General features: G+C 34.3%; 1 protein-coding gene across 10 annotated transcripts in view; it reads left to right on the top strand.

Moving 5' to 3' along the window:
* Positions 1 to 14128, top strand: part of EHBP1 (EH domain binding protein 1) — a 356920-nt gene that overhangs the window by 304067 nt on the left and 38725 nt on the right. For 7 of the 10 annotated variants that reach the window (XM_047743935.1, XM_047743932.1, XM_047743933.1 and 4 more), the window contains 5 exons: positions 198 to 305; positions 3825 to 3949; positions 6330 to 6468; positions 6659 to 6765; positions 9555 to 9678. In XM_047743935.1, coding sequence (XP_047599891.1) covers positions 198 to 305; positions 3825 to 3949; positions 6330 to 6468; positions 6659 to 6765; positions 9555 to 9678 — 603 coding nt within the window. The remainder of the gene's footprint in view (positions 1 to 197; positions 306 to 3824; positions 3950 to 6329; positions 6469 to 6658; positions 6766 to 9554; positions 9679 to 14128) is intronic. The other 3 variants (XM_047743941.1, XM_047743939.1, XM_047743940.1) reach the window with 1 other exon arrangement.

Raw genomic sequence — 14128 nt, 5'->3', positions numbered from 1 at the left:
GACAATTCAACTTTGACATGTGAGTGTAAAGTATAAATGTTAATCTAATAGTGAAAAGTGACTTAAAACTGATTTCTTGCTGATCTCTATCAGACCATATTTGAGTAACTGTCATTAAAGTTTTCTACTTTAGTGTTTTGGATAAATGATATAAAATAGAAATAATATACTAACATTATTGCTACATGTTCCTACAGATGAAAATGATAATATTGAGATAGATACTAACGAGGAGATTCCTGAAGGCTTTGTTGTAGGAGGTGGAGATGAACTTACTAACTTAGAAAGTGACCTTGATACTCCCGGTAATTTCAAATTGTATTTTGCATCCTGCTGCATGGCAAACTTTATCATTATATTTTTATTATTATCTCATCAATAATGATAACAAATTCTTTTTGTAGTCTTATTACATCTTATGCCCTCACAAATCATTTAGCTAAGTCCACTTTCCATCAAATTTGTGTTATTTTGTTTTAGATTTAATGTTAAAATTAACAGTACAATTAGAATAATAAATTCTACTTTGCATACTAAAGTCTATTCTTATATTTTCTGTTGTATGAGATAATTTATAAGCATTGAAAAATTGGTTTCCCATCTCAGCCTAAATATTTTGATGTGTTCTTGTGAGGTATAGATGTCATACATATGGAATACTTCAAATATAAATGTCAACCATGGATCAAATTTTCTGATGTGGTTTAGAATTGATAGTCTTAGTAATATTATTTTGCAAATTTTGTGCTTATTTTAAATATTTAAATAATACCAACAAATTAATTTACACTATTCCATATCTAATTACAATAAGACACTTTGAAAACTGCTTATATAGATTACTAGTAAATTAATCTCATATCTTATGTCAGTAAATATTATATCAATAATCACTGAACTGTTGTTTAAAATATAAAGATTCTTACTCATGGTTTAATAGGTAAGTATTCCAGATGCATTGCCTTTATAAGTCAGCATCTGGTAGCAACCCAAAGCTTTATATACATGAGAGGTTCCATAAGTACTTCTTGAATTAAATTCTTATAGCAATAAAGAGTGGTGACGTAAAGGTGAGGAGGCGAAGTCCCTAATTTGTCTTTTCCTGTAAAAAGCTGAAGGGAGTAAGAATATGTATTCTTCTTCCCAACCCTGGCATGCCCCTTCAGTGCTAACCTGCTTTGTTTCTTCTTCCTCTGTTTGAAATCATGCTGTCATTTCTCCAAGAAACACTCAACCAGGGTCTTCCTGACTGTAAGGAACACCCAAGAAAATCCATGCCCTTCCTTAGTAGCTCTCTCATGGTCTAGTGTTAAATTATACTTTTACTAAATAGAAGTCAGCATATTTATAATTGTGCAAATCCAGGGGAATGCTGATATTTAAGGAAAATTTTTGAATGTTTAACCCAAAATTGGGACTACCTTTTACTTCTTTCTATTTAAAATATAGTAGAACTTGGTAAGTTCGATTTTTTTTTTTCTTTTTGAATGAGTTTTTTGTTGTTGCTTATTCAGCCCCTCACCACAACCACCACCAAAGTCTCTATCAGAAACTAATAACACCCCTTTCCTGCTGAGGGCATCCATAGGTACAGATTTAAGGCCTTAAAATTCAATTTATGGAAGTATAAAATCATTGTCAATAAGTGACACGTATTTTCTGATTTTGCAGTAGATTACAAAGACAGAAAAAATTAGCCACTTCTTAGGTAAGGTGAAGGGAGTTTTCTGGTTTTAGTTGTAGCCACTTGACGGAATACTTTAAAGGTTGGTTAATATTAGGGCTAGGGACGTCTGGCTGGCTCATTCAGTAAAGCATGGGACTCTTAATATCTGGGTGTCATGAGTTTGAGCCCCACATTGGGTGTAAAGATGACTTGAAAATAAAACAAATTTTTTTGAAAATGGAAGAGACACTCCCAATACTTCCAATCACATTAAAAAAAAAAAAAATATATATATATATATATATATAGGCTAACAGGCTTGACTCATCCTTTTTTAAAAACTCTCCTACTTCATGTATGCCAAACAAGAAAACACATCTCAGTTTTACCTATTTTTGGAGTTAACTAATATATTGTTTATAAGTCTCAAGCATGCCAATAAGTCTTGGCATATGCAAGGACAGACTTTGTAATCCAGAGTATAGTTTATTTCATGGCAATAAGAAATACGAATGCAAATTGGAATCTGGAAGCACGTAGCATGTATTATGATTTTTAGCCTTTCTCTATTTTCCCCAAAATTCTTTTTGTAATATGTATGTAAAAGTCATAATGTTTTAATAATAAATTGTTTAATCTTTATCTTGATTTGACCATAGTTCATCAGATATTGTTTAAAAGAGAGGCCTGGCAATATAAACTGACCAATTTGCATGAAAGTAATGATAATAGCATTTATTAAGAGTCTTATAATTAGAAAACTTATTAATCTTTATGAAAAATATCACTCACCAAATGGTTGGCATGTCTTTTACAACCGTTTTATTAAAGAGTTGCTTTGAGTGAATTTGTTTAAATGAAATTATTTGTTTCCATTTGTTTCTGAATTATTTTATTGTTAAAGATTAACATAGCTGCTAAAAATAATTTGAAATTATTTGTTTTAAAAGTTATAGCTATATTTTATTTATTTTAAATTTCTATCCATATTTAATACATTCTAAAATGTGATTGCTGTATTTCTACCTTCTAAGACTAAGGTATTTTTTAAACATATGCCCTGTTTCAATGCTGGGTACCTATGTACACTCTTAAACATTGGATTCTAGCAATGTATTCATGACTGAGATCATGTTAAGAACTTATTTTAATATGGTATTATGTGTATAAATTTAATATACTAGAAGAATTGAAGCTGAAATAATATAAATTAAGAGTAAAATGTATTGCCTCTTTTAAATATCTACTTAAGAGTAAAATGTATTGCCTCTTTTAAATATCTACTTTGTAGATAGCTTATTTTATTATGTATAATCTATGCAGTTACTTAGATACATGTATACGTCTAATACAGGCTTGGGTCTTCAGGTAAGCATAGCCGCTATTAACTATATAGTATAACTGAATGGTCTTAGTTATATTGACTATATTCTTTAAGGGGACTGATTTGGGGGGAAATATATATATGTGCGTGTGTATGTGTATATATATGCAAAGAATATGCTAAGAGACTAGATCTTAATTGTTCCCACCACAATCAAGAAATGATAATTATATATGATGTGATAGAGATGATAACTAATGCTATGGTGGTAATTATATTGCATTACATAAATGTATCAAATCAGCACATTGTACACACTAACCTTACACAAGGTTATAAAACAGTTGTATCTCAATAAAAGAAAATATAGGGGCACCTGGGTGGCACAGTCGGTTAAGCGTCTGATTCTTGATTTTGGCTCAGGTCATAATCTCAGGGTCGTGAGATTGAGGCCCACATCAGGCACTGTGCTCAGTGAGGAGTCTGCTTGAGATTCTCTCTCACTTTCTCTCTGCCCTTCCCCCCGCCAACATACATGCACATGTGCTTTTTCTCTCTCTCTCTCTAAAAAATAAATTTTTTAAAAAGTGTTCTTCAAAAAAAAAAGAAGAATATGTTAACATACTAAAGATGGCTCAGTTATACTATAGTTATATAGTGCATATTACAGTTTATATATATTTGAAAGTTCTGCATTTGTCAGGTCTGATATGTTATCTCACAAGCCTAATTAATGTATTTAAAATGTTGTAATATTTTTATGATGTCCCCTAAACTGATAGCCTGCACATCTTAATGCATCTTAGTCACTCATAGTATTTGTCTGTTTAACAGAACAAAACACTAAGTTTGTGGACTTGAAGCTAAAGAAGCTCCTAGAAGCTCAGCCACAGGTGTCAAATTCACTCTCCAGTGCTGCACAGAAAGCCCTAACTGAGAGCTCAGAGCAAGATATTAAGGTAAACCTCAGCTGAAATATTTGACTCTGTATCTGTGTATTCTAGCTTCCACTGGCACTTTATAATCCTAAAATCAATCTTACAAATTCTTCATGTTAAGATTAAGATACAAATTTTTTTATTGACTAGCTAACCAATTTAGTATCAATATAGTAATCAGTATTCATATACTGTTTTCCAGAGAAACTACTACTTTAAATTGATGTGTTGGTGAAAGTAGAAACTATTCTTGACTTCTATATGCATTAATATTTTACTAGGAAGAATATTGCTAAGAGAACTCCAGCATTTTTTTCTGTCATCCTCAACCTTTGACCTGTTTAGGTGAAGTAGAATTAATGTTAATACATGAAGATGGTATGTGGTTGTATATAGAGATACTTGCTGGTGTTTTGTGCCAGTATAAATCTTAACTTGTGCCAGAGTTTAGCCAAAATGTCACATGAGATTATTTTGATTTACACTATTTATATTATCCCCCACGAAGCCATCCATCTCCCTTTTCCTCACATGGCATCATTAATATTTCTGTAGCTTTAGGGCACTTCTAGTGCTGTATAACTTTTCACCCACCTGCGGACGATGGGGACTGCCCTGCTGACTGAAAGGATTTCCTTCCTCTGACACAGAGATGCTTTGAAGTCCCAAAACAATGACTTTCCTTGGTTTTCCCTTATACTGTTGGTTTCTATAAATTGGTGATGAAAGTGTGTGGCATCACCAGAGGACTTTTGGTCTCTGTCTTTGAACAAAAGGAAGCCTGAATCAGGTCTGATTTTTTGCGTTCAATTTAGCTTTCTGCAGTGGATTTAATGCAGAATGACGCTGGCCTAAGAATAATACAATGGATTGAAAGGGCTAACTGAATTAGTGGGTTTAGAGGAATACATTTGTAAAGTGGCAGAAGTCCCTAGTCATAAAAACGTTTCTTAAGATGGGATTTGCTGGCTAATCGCACTGATATTTTAGCATGTTGCCAAGCCTCAAAAAATGTAGCCGTGTTTGTTTATTTTGATAAAGACTCGAGTTTTAAACTATTGGGCAATTATTATAATGATAACAGTAAGAATACCCACTTTTCTTAAACAAACAAATAAATAAAAGCCAAAATTGTTCCTGTCCTAGCTACAGTGCTAGCATACTATAAGCATGATCCCAATAATAAAGATATTCTATAACTTCAAAAATGAAACAGGTAATTTTATTCTTAAGGTTTAATTGTCTAAATAGATAAAATTGGTTTGGCTTTCTAAAAAAAGCTCTTATGTAGTGATTTTTAAAGTTACTTCAACAAAAGGTGTGCTTTAAACAGCTTGTCCTAGTGTGGATCTTTTTAGTTAAGAATTTTTAAATGGTGCTTATAAAGAACATATAGAGTCCATCTGTTCTCTTGAAGCTTTCAGCATTGATTTGGGGTTTTATTTTTTTTAATAAAATGCAGTTTACACGTTTATAAATGAGGCATTCTGTGTTTGTGGAAAAGGATAAACTGTTACCTTCCCTTGAGGATTCTGTATCCCAGGCCTCCTTGAGGCTAGAGAATAGGCCATTGGAGGACTCCCTCATTACTGATTGTCTCAATGCAGAGGAAGGGCAAAGTCTTGGTAGCTTTTGATAACCAGTTTCAGCATTCAGCAGGCTTAGCTATTAGTCATGCATCTTAGCCTTTCCCTATTTACTTTCAAAACACTTAATAAAAATAATAAAAGATTAGGTATAAAATGAAATATTTGTTTGGTACACAGCACCTCGGTATCTGCAGCTTCCACACATCGCAGTAGTTCAGTCTTCTGGGATATTTCTTGTTGATAGAACCATTTGAATTTGTTACCAGTATTAACATAGGAAGCTCTGGAAAAGATAATTGTAGTTTCCTTAGCTGTAAAGGGCTTACTTACAAATCTGGCTTTGGAAAGTTATAGCTGATGAAATGCAGTTCAGTGGGGTAGTATTATAATCCTACCTTTTAGCCTTCATCCAGCATTAGTGGTTTATCTCAATGGGCATAAAATTAGAAACTAGTTCTTCTTGTCATACAAGTCTGTGGGACCGTACAAACTGAGGGGGCAGAATAGTGGGGGAAACAGACAGAAACAACATGGCTTTTAAATGATAGATATCACTGGGAGAAGACACAGGGGTTTACAGTGTCTAATGAATCAAAGTTATCAAGAGTGATCCTCTTTCTGAACTATGTCTCCCAAAGTTTTGGTTCCAGGGAACAGAACTTGTAGTTGAACTACTTAGAGAGGTCTTTAAGATCCTTTTTCTTTCAAAAAGTTTCTGATTTGTCATTATCTCAAATCAGTAGAAGTTGTTTTACTAATATGTAATTTCATGTTTATATGATCTAGACTGTCTTACTATGTTTTACTTTTAGAATGGCACAGAAGATCTCCGGACTGAGCGATTACAAAAAGCAACAGAACGATTTAGAAATCCTGTTGTGTTCAGCAAGGATTCTACAGTCAGAAAAACTCAACTTCAGTCTTTCAGTCAATATGTTGAGAATAGACCAGGTAGGAACGCTTTTAAAAATATTTTCCCATCTTATGATTTAATAGTATCTAGCTTTGTATATATATTTTTTATATATTTATATATATACTTACATATATAAATATAAGCTGATAATGTAAATCCACATTTCAATACACAAATATCAAGCTTTATAATAATTTTACATGTCTTCCCCCCCCTTTTTTTAAGAGATGAAAAGGCAGAGATCAATACAGGAAGATACAAAGAAAGGAAATGAGGAGAAGGCAGCGATAACTGAAACTCAGAGGAAGCCATCAGAAGATGAAGTGCTTAATGTATATTAATTTTTTGTGTGGTTTCATGATTGCTGATAATACCAAACTGTATGTGGAAATAGTGCCTTTATTTGTTAAAATGAGATGTTAGGTTTTTTAAGATGTCAATCTCCAGTGCATTCAAAGCAGAGTGAGAGGGGTGCACTGTTGAATTAGTCTGCAGTGTGGTGATAATTGTCAGATAAAAAAAATGAATTTTTCAGAGTTCCACAGCCCCAGCTTCCTTGAGACATTTCCATCAGGGCACTTCCCATAAAGAGATTCCAGTATTGATCTACCAGGAGGATTTTAATTATTACAATAGCAGATACCGCAGAGCTGCAGTTAGAGGGAAAAGTCACATGAGACCTGCTAGAATTTCTCAGCCAACCCATTTTGTTGGCTTGGGTTAATGGGTGTTCAACCTTTCCATTATCCAGATCAGCCGTGAATTACTAGCTGAATGATGTTTGCATTAATATAATATATATGGTAATTTCTTCACTTAATTAACGGGGAGGTTCAGCTCAGTAGGGGTATGGGCTGATCATGTGTAAAATTGATTTGTGAGGGAAATATTTGATAGACCGCAGGGAGAAAGCTGCTTTTGATGGACAGCTGCGGGACAGAAGCAGGAAGAACAAGTTTTAACTTGAATTTTTGTCTGGAAGCATAGCTCTCTGTGGCAGTGCTACTTTTTTATTATCTATAGTTTGTGTAAATACTTTCATTGATTTTACTGTTAAAATAGTCTTCGTTGGATTTTTAAATTCTTGTAAGTGCACTCAGAATTACAAACAACAAACTAGGGTTCTAAAAACTTCTCATTTTTAAGTTGTACTAAGGTTTTAGTATATAGAACAGCTCACTGATCTATCATGATGGAATATTTTATATAATTTATAAGTTTCAGAATACTTCAGTATACTATATACTCACACTAAAGAAATACAGTTTTTCTGTATATACTAAAATAGTAAAATATAATAGTAAAAAAAATAATCTTTTTTACTATGTTTAGCTGAGCCAGTCAGTTAAAAACAACGAAGTTTATGTTTTGCTTATCATCTTTGCTTTCTTATATCTTTCTTACTGCTGTTGTCTTGGCAGACCGCTATGTTTGTTTTGTCCCTTTGATGGGAATGAAAAAAGTCCTTTTTGAAAATGCTCTGCTAGGTACAAAAAGCATTCAGCAGGTTATTCAAGATTTTAAAATTACCATTAACATATTCTGTTATAATTTTTTTGTTCTACTTCATATCAAGATGGGAGAATATCCATTTTTATGAATCTTTAAAAAATACAGTAACTTATTTGATATGCTATCCTGAGCAACTCTCAGTTTTATAATTTTGTAAAATATATTTTAGCTTTAAGTTTGTCAAGTACCATAAATCAATTTAATAGTAAGCTGGTATGAACTGAGTTCATGTGTGAATTTACTAGTTTCAAAGATATATAAGTTACATGTGTGGTTAGATGTGTTTATTGATCATGAGACTTCCAAAATATGCTCATAATTCTTGATTTTGTTTCTTGTTTAAGGAGTACCAAAAGATAATTCCTCATGGCTTCTTAGAGACTAATATGCTTCTAGGTAGGGAAGGGATTTGATAGAAGAGATTGTTCACATTTGTTTCTCTGAGTACATAATGTTGTAAGTGCTGATGTTAGTAATGGTGATGGTGAGAGTAATCACTCAAGCATTTCTTCAGTATTCCTCAGCTACTTAGGCAACTTAGCTCTAGAACAGGTATTCCAAAGGGAGCTATAATTAATCCACTTGTAACTATTCCCTAAATAATAACCATGCCCCCTAATGATTAAAATGTTTAATATGAAAGTAAAAATTAAGACTGTACTGGTATAACTTTATTATGACTGACCGGCTGACTGTGACCTCACTGATCCAGCATTTTGCAAATAAAAGACAACTCTAATACATTAAAAAAAAAAAAAAAAAAAGACTGTACTGGTATATTATAATAGAACTGCTACTTCAAATAAAACTTCCAAGGATAATTTTTTAATCACAGATGATTGTAAAAAGTAAAATTTCAAGTTGAAATCTAAGTTTGGTTAGATGGAAGATTAACCAAATCAGTGTACTGGTTGCATTAGATCCTATGTAGCAAGGTTTGAAACCACCTGTCAAGTTAGAATTCGCAGCTACAATAATTAGTGATACGTCAACAGAATGACATTTTCAAGTACAGGAGCCAGCTGGAGGGAAAACTGGAGATATTAGAAACTTCTCTTTTATCGCTTTTAAAAAGTATTTTAAATAGTATATTTACTATAAAATCAAGAAATGTGTTTCTTTAATTTTGTGCTTTTGTAAGAACAAATCTGGGTTGTTTTTTTGTGTTTTTTTCCCCAGCAGATACTTTAAGAATCATTTACTTAGTAAAGCTCCATTTTTTTATATTGCACATTTGAATGAAAGTATCACTGATATTTATTTTGACAGTCACCAAGGGGAAAATTATCTTCTATCCTTGTCCATGCTTAAATAACTCTGACTTACTCCAGGGGGAATTTTTTTTCTCAGTGCTAACTTTTTAAATATGGCAAATCTGGTTGTTGAATTATAAATGAAACAGCTGAGATTTTCCCAATTTACAAAAGTTTTGCTATACATAATGTATATGAAAATTTTTTGAATCACAGGGAGTTGCTTTTTCATACTAAGGGTGATACTAACAGTGTATTTGGTTCTCTAGGTAAGTGCTTTACTAAGTGTTTGTAGAAAGGAAAAATGCAACTTACAAGTGATTTTTTTTTTCCTTCCTGTTTGTTCTCGTTAACAGAAAGGGTTCAAAGACACCAGTCAGTATGTTGTAGGAGAATTGGCAGCACTAGAGAATGAGCAAAAGCAAATTGACACCCGTGCCGCGCTGGTGGAGAAGCGCCTTCGCTATCTCATGGACACAGGTACGGTGCCCAATTACACTGTAAACAGTTTTGGCAAATTGAGCGTTCACAAACTCTTATAGAGTTTTGGAAGTGTGAATCTTTGAAGCCTGAATGTTCAGCAGAACTGCCTTGAAAATAAAAAGGCTGCGATTTGCAGCCACCTCTCTGGGCCCTGGTGATAAGAGTGCCTTCATGGGAAGTGATAACTCGCCCTGATACCGTGTGAGCCAGCACCATTGAACAGTGTGCTCATCCATGCAGAGTTGGAATACACATCTGTGCCTCATTGATATGCCACTGCTTAAAAAAAAAGTAAGATCTTCACTGTTCTACTGATTCAGTGGGAAAAAAAAAGATTTGGCCAGCTAAAGCCATGTACTGCATGAAACAGAGCACTATGCATAGGGGACGGCTCCGTGGACTAGATCACTGAAATTTGAGAATACTATCTGGTTACTGATGCTCCACAGTTTTTTTTTTTTTTTTTCCTCCAAGAGAACAGGTTTTTAAAAGTCTGTAATAGTTTGTGTCAGAGTTGCATTTGAAAGGATTAAGGTATATAGGAAGGTTTATAAAAATGGGTTGGAACAGCAAGTTAGCTTCTAACCAGAGGGTAGATTGGCATTTAATGCTGATTGCCAATAGTGATTGTACAGATCTGAGTGCACAGTGAGCTACTGGAAAAAAGCAGTGTATGTGTACATGTATATTTTAAAGTGATATATATATGTATTTATTAAAAATGCTGCTCCTACAAAAGGGGTAAAAATGAGAAATATACCCAAATTATTCATACCAAATTAAAAATAAATTATATTAAGATAAAAAATCTCAAAATGTAGGAGTGGAAAATTCATTCCTTTAATTAATTGCTCTAATTTTATTGGCTGTATTAAAGTTAGATTAGTAAAATAGTAAAGTAGGTTAGTAAATTAGTAATAGTAGGTTAGAAGTCTTTCCTGAACTTTTTTTCTATATTACCAAAAATATATTTACAATAAAAGAACTCCTCCAAAAATAAGCATTTATATGGGACATTTGAAAATGCCTACATTAGTGAAATCAGAACATATTAGAACAGGAAGAGACCTTTGGCTTTATCTGGCCCAGTGGGTTTCAAACTGTTCTGTGGAGCCCTAAAGCTTCTTCAGAGGCATCTTGGGGCTGCCAGGACAATAAGAGAGCAGAAAGCAGACAGGCATCTGGATTTCCTACCTTACTTCAAACAGAGCAGCTCTGAGTTTATTTATTTGAAGTAGCAGGCTTCTTGGAAGAGTTCATTTAAAGAAAAGGTTCTGCTTAAAATTTAAAACCAAAAAAAAAAACACCCCAATTTATTTTTTGAGAACTATTGTTTAGCCTTCTTATTGTGCAGAAGAGACAGAGTTACAGGGAAAGCTCAAGGTCACACAGATAGCTGGACTAGAATTCAAGCCACCAGAACCCTCTCATACAGGATCTTTCCCACTATACTAGATTACATAGAACATGTTTATTGTTGTCCTTACAACTTACATGTACACTCAGTCTTACACATTTATGTAGATTCAATAAGTATCCTGTAAACCAGTATATTGTTTCATATTTGTATTTTCCCTTTGTTTTCTAGGGGTTTTTGAAAATGTTCGTTGTGTTAGCTATATAAAGAAATGTAAATACCAAGTAGTGTAACTTCTATATACAATTTTAAATTACTACCTTTAAATATTTTGAGGAGGCTAATTTCTTTTAAACACATTTTTTCAATGCCCTTTCCTCATTGTGTTGGATAAATAAGATATTACTATACAAGGAGCCTTGTGCCACTAGGAAAAAAGCTGGAAGTTTGGTTTCCTCCCTTTTTTCCTACTTGGAGCATGATTTATTGAAGATTTTAACCAAAACAGACTCAAGTTCTCCTTCTCATCCCACGTAATACTGGTGAAGATTTGAAGTGGCCCCATTCCACCTACAGATGATTTATATTCTAAAAGACAGTCATGGACTACAGATTGATTCTAGACTGCCTTTGGGGCTTGATTTTCCTTACTGCGTAAGACAGAATCTGATCTGCACTGGGTCAGCTACTGCTGATTCAGACTAAAATTGACTTAGTTCCTCAACTTGGTAAGCTCCAGCAATTATCCTGGACTGTATTGAACCTCCTCCAGACCAAATAATTGTTTCTCAAGATTTGCCTAAAGCCTCGTTTGCATCTGAAGTAAGAGGGTGTTAGAAAAAGAAAGCATATATTCATCCTTTTCCTTTTTGGGGTTCCAATGCTTCCAACTTTTTGTTTATAGTAGTTAGTACTTTCTTTCCTGATGTATTAGAGTTTTCTATGCAGTTTCTGAATCTCAGCCTCAGAATTAAGCAGAGCAGATAGCATCCATATTCCTTCTATGGTGAAACTGAGGCTCAGATAGGGAAATGACTCATTTGAAAAAGCATAAGTAGTAATGGCTGAGTTAGGGGTTGAACTTAAGTTTTTGGGTTTTCTAGCTCTTGAGTCAGTCCTTTTTTTCCCAGCATATGTTCTTTACAGAGCAAAACATACTTTATCTGCTATTTCAGTTTTTATATACTTCTAGATAGTGACTATATACAAATTTCTTTATTGATTTGAAACTTGCATATCACAAAGTTAACCATTTTAAAGTGTACAATTCAGTAGCGGTTAGTACATTCACAAGGTCACACAATCACCACCATTTCCAGAGGTTTTTATCATGCTAAACAGAAAGTCTATACTCATTAAGCAATAATTTCCCATTTTCTCCTCTTATAATCCCCTGGAAATCTCCGATCTCCTTTCTGTCTCTAGGAATTTGCTTTATTCTAGATATCTCATGTACATGAAATCAAACAGTAGTTGTCCTTTTATGTCTATCTTCTCTCACTTTACATAATGTTCTCAAGGCTCATCCATATTTCAGCAAGTGCCACTACTTCATTCTTTTTTATGGTTGAATAATATTCCATTGTATGTATATAACCACATTTTGTTTATTCATTCATCCATTGGTGGACATTTGGGTTGTTTCCACCTTCTGGCTACTATGAATGTTGTGTACAAGCATTTCTTTGAATCCTTATTTTCAGTTCTTTTTTTTTTTTTTAAAGATTTTATTTATTTATTTGACAGACAGAGACCAGAAGTGGGCAGAGAGGCAGGCAGGGAGAGAGAGAGGGGGAAGCAGGCTCCTGCAAGCAGAGAGCCTGATGCGGGGCTCGATCCCAGGGCCCTGAGATCACGACCTGAGCCGAAGGTAGAGGCTTTAACCCACTGAGCCCCTTATTTTCAGTTCCTTGAGGTATATACCTAGGATTGGACTTGCTGGGTCATCTGTTAACTCTTAACTTTTTGATGAAATGTACTCAATTTTAAATGGCTTGCAAAGCTTATTTTTTTTGATTATGCAAAGCTTATTTGATTTTGCAGAATTGAGAATACATTTTCCGGAAGAAGCACTGTTTTTTGTTTGTTGGTTGGTTGTTTTTCAGTAGGCTCCATGCCCAATGTGGGGCCTGAACTCATGACGCTGAGATGGAGAGTCATATAGTTTACTGACAGAGCCAGCCAGGAACCTCCAAAAGAAGCACTGTTATTAGCATCCACAGGCCAGACAAACCCACAAAAACTTATTAATTTAAAATATCACTAGAATAACACTAACAGTTGTCCTAGGCCTCAGTCCTCAATTCTCAGAGCTTAAGCATCTCTGGGTTTTAAGTATCAACCCCTTTAGCACTGAAACTCTTGCATCTTGATGGGGAGGAAGGTGGAGCCTGGATGGTGGCCTAGACCACTGGGCATTTTTCCTGGCATGTTAAGAGAAGGCTCTAACAGGAAAGTTACAAAGGATTATAATAGTCTCAGTGGATCCTGCAGCAAGATGATGAAATGCCAGGGATGAGAATGGCAGTGGCAGAAGAAGGGCTTGAGATCCGAACATCCATTTTAGGGGAAGGGTGTCATTGGCAGAGACAGAACAGCTGTGGGGTTCTTTCTGAAACCAAGTAAAATCCTAAACTAGTCTAATACTAAATAACACTGTGTGTGTGTGTGTGTGTGTGTGTGTGTGTTTTCTGCCATCCTACTTTGTAAAATCCTTATGCAAATACTAGAGAACTTTTTTCCCATCATCTCTCTATTTTTTAATAATTGCTGCAAGTGGGCGCCTGGGTGGCTCAGTGGGTTAAGCCGCTGCCTTCCGCTCAGGTCATGATCTCAGAGTCCTGGGATCGAGCCCCGCATCGGGCTCTCTGCTCAGCAGGGAGCCTGCTTCCTCCTGTCTCTCTGCCTGCCTCTCTGCCTGCTTGTGATCTCTCTCTGTCAAATAAATAAATAAAATCTTTAAAAAAAAAATAAAATAAAATAAAAAAATAATTGCTGCAAGTTTCTGTAATTTCTGAGGAGGAACTTTTAAATATCTGGCACTTAAAGTTTAGAATGACTTATTTCTTTGGGAACAGTTAGTCTTATTAG

The sequence above is a fragment of the Lutra lutra genome, chromosome 9 (genome assembly GCF_902655055.1).
Source record: "Lutra lutra chromosome 9, mLutLut1.2, whole genome shotgun sequence".
In the NCBI taxonomy this organism is placed as follows: domain Eukaryota; kingdom Metazoa; phylum Chordata; class Mammalia; order Carnivora; family Mustelidae; genus Lutra; species Lutra lutra.
This window is presented reverse-complemented; position numbering and strand designations above follow the sequence as displayed.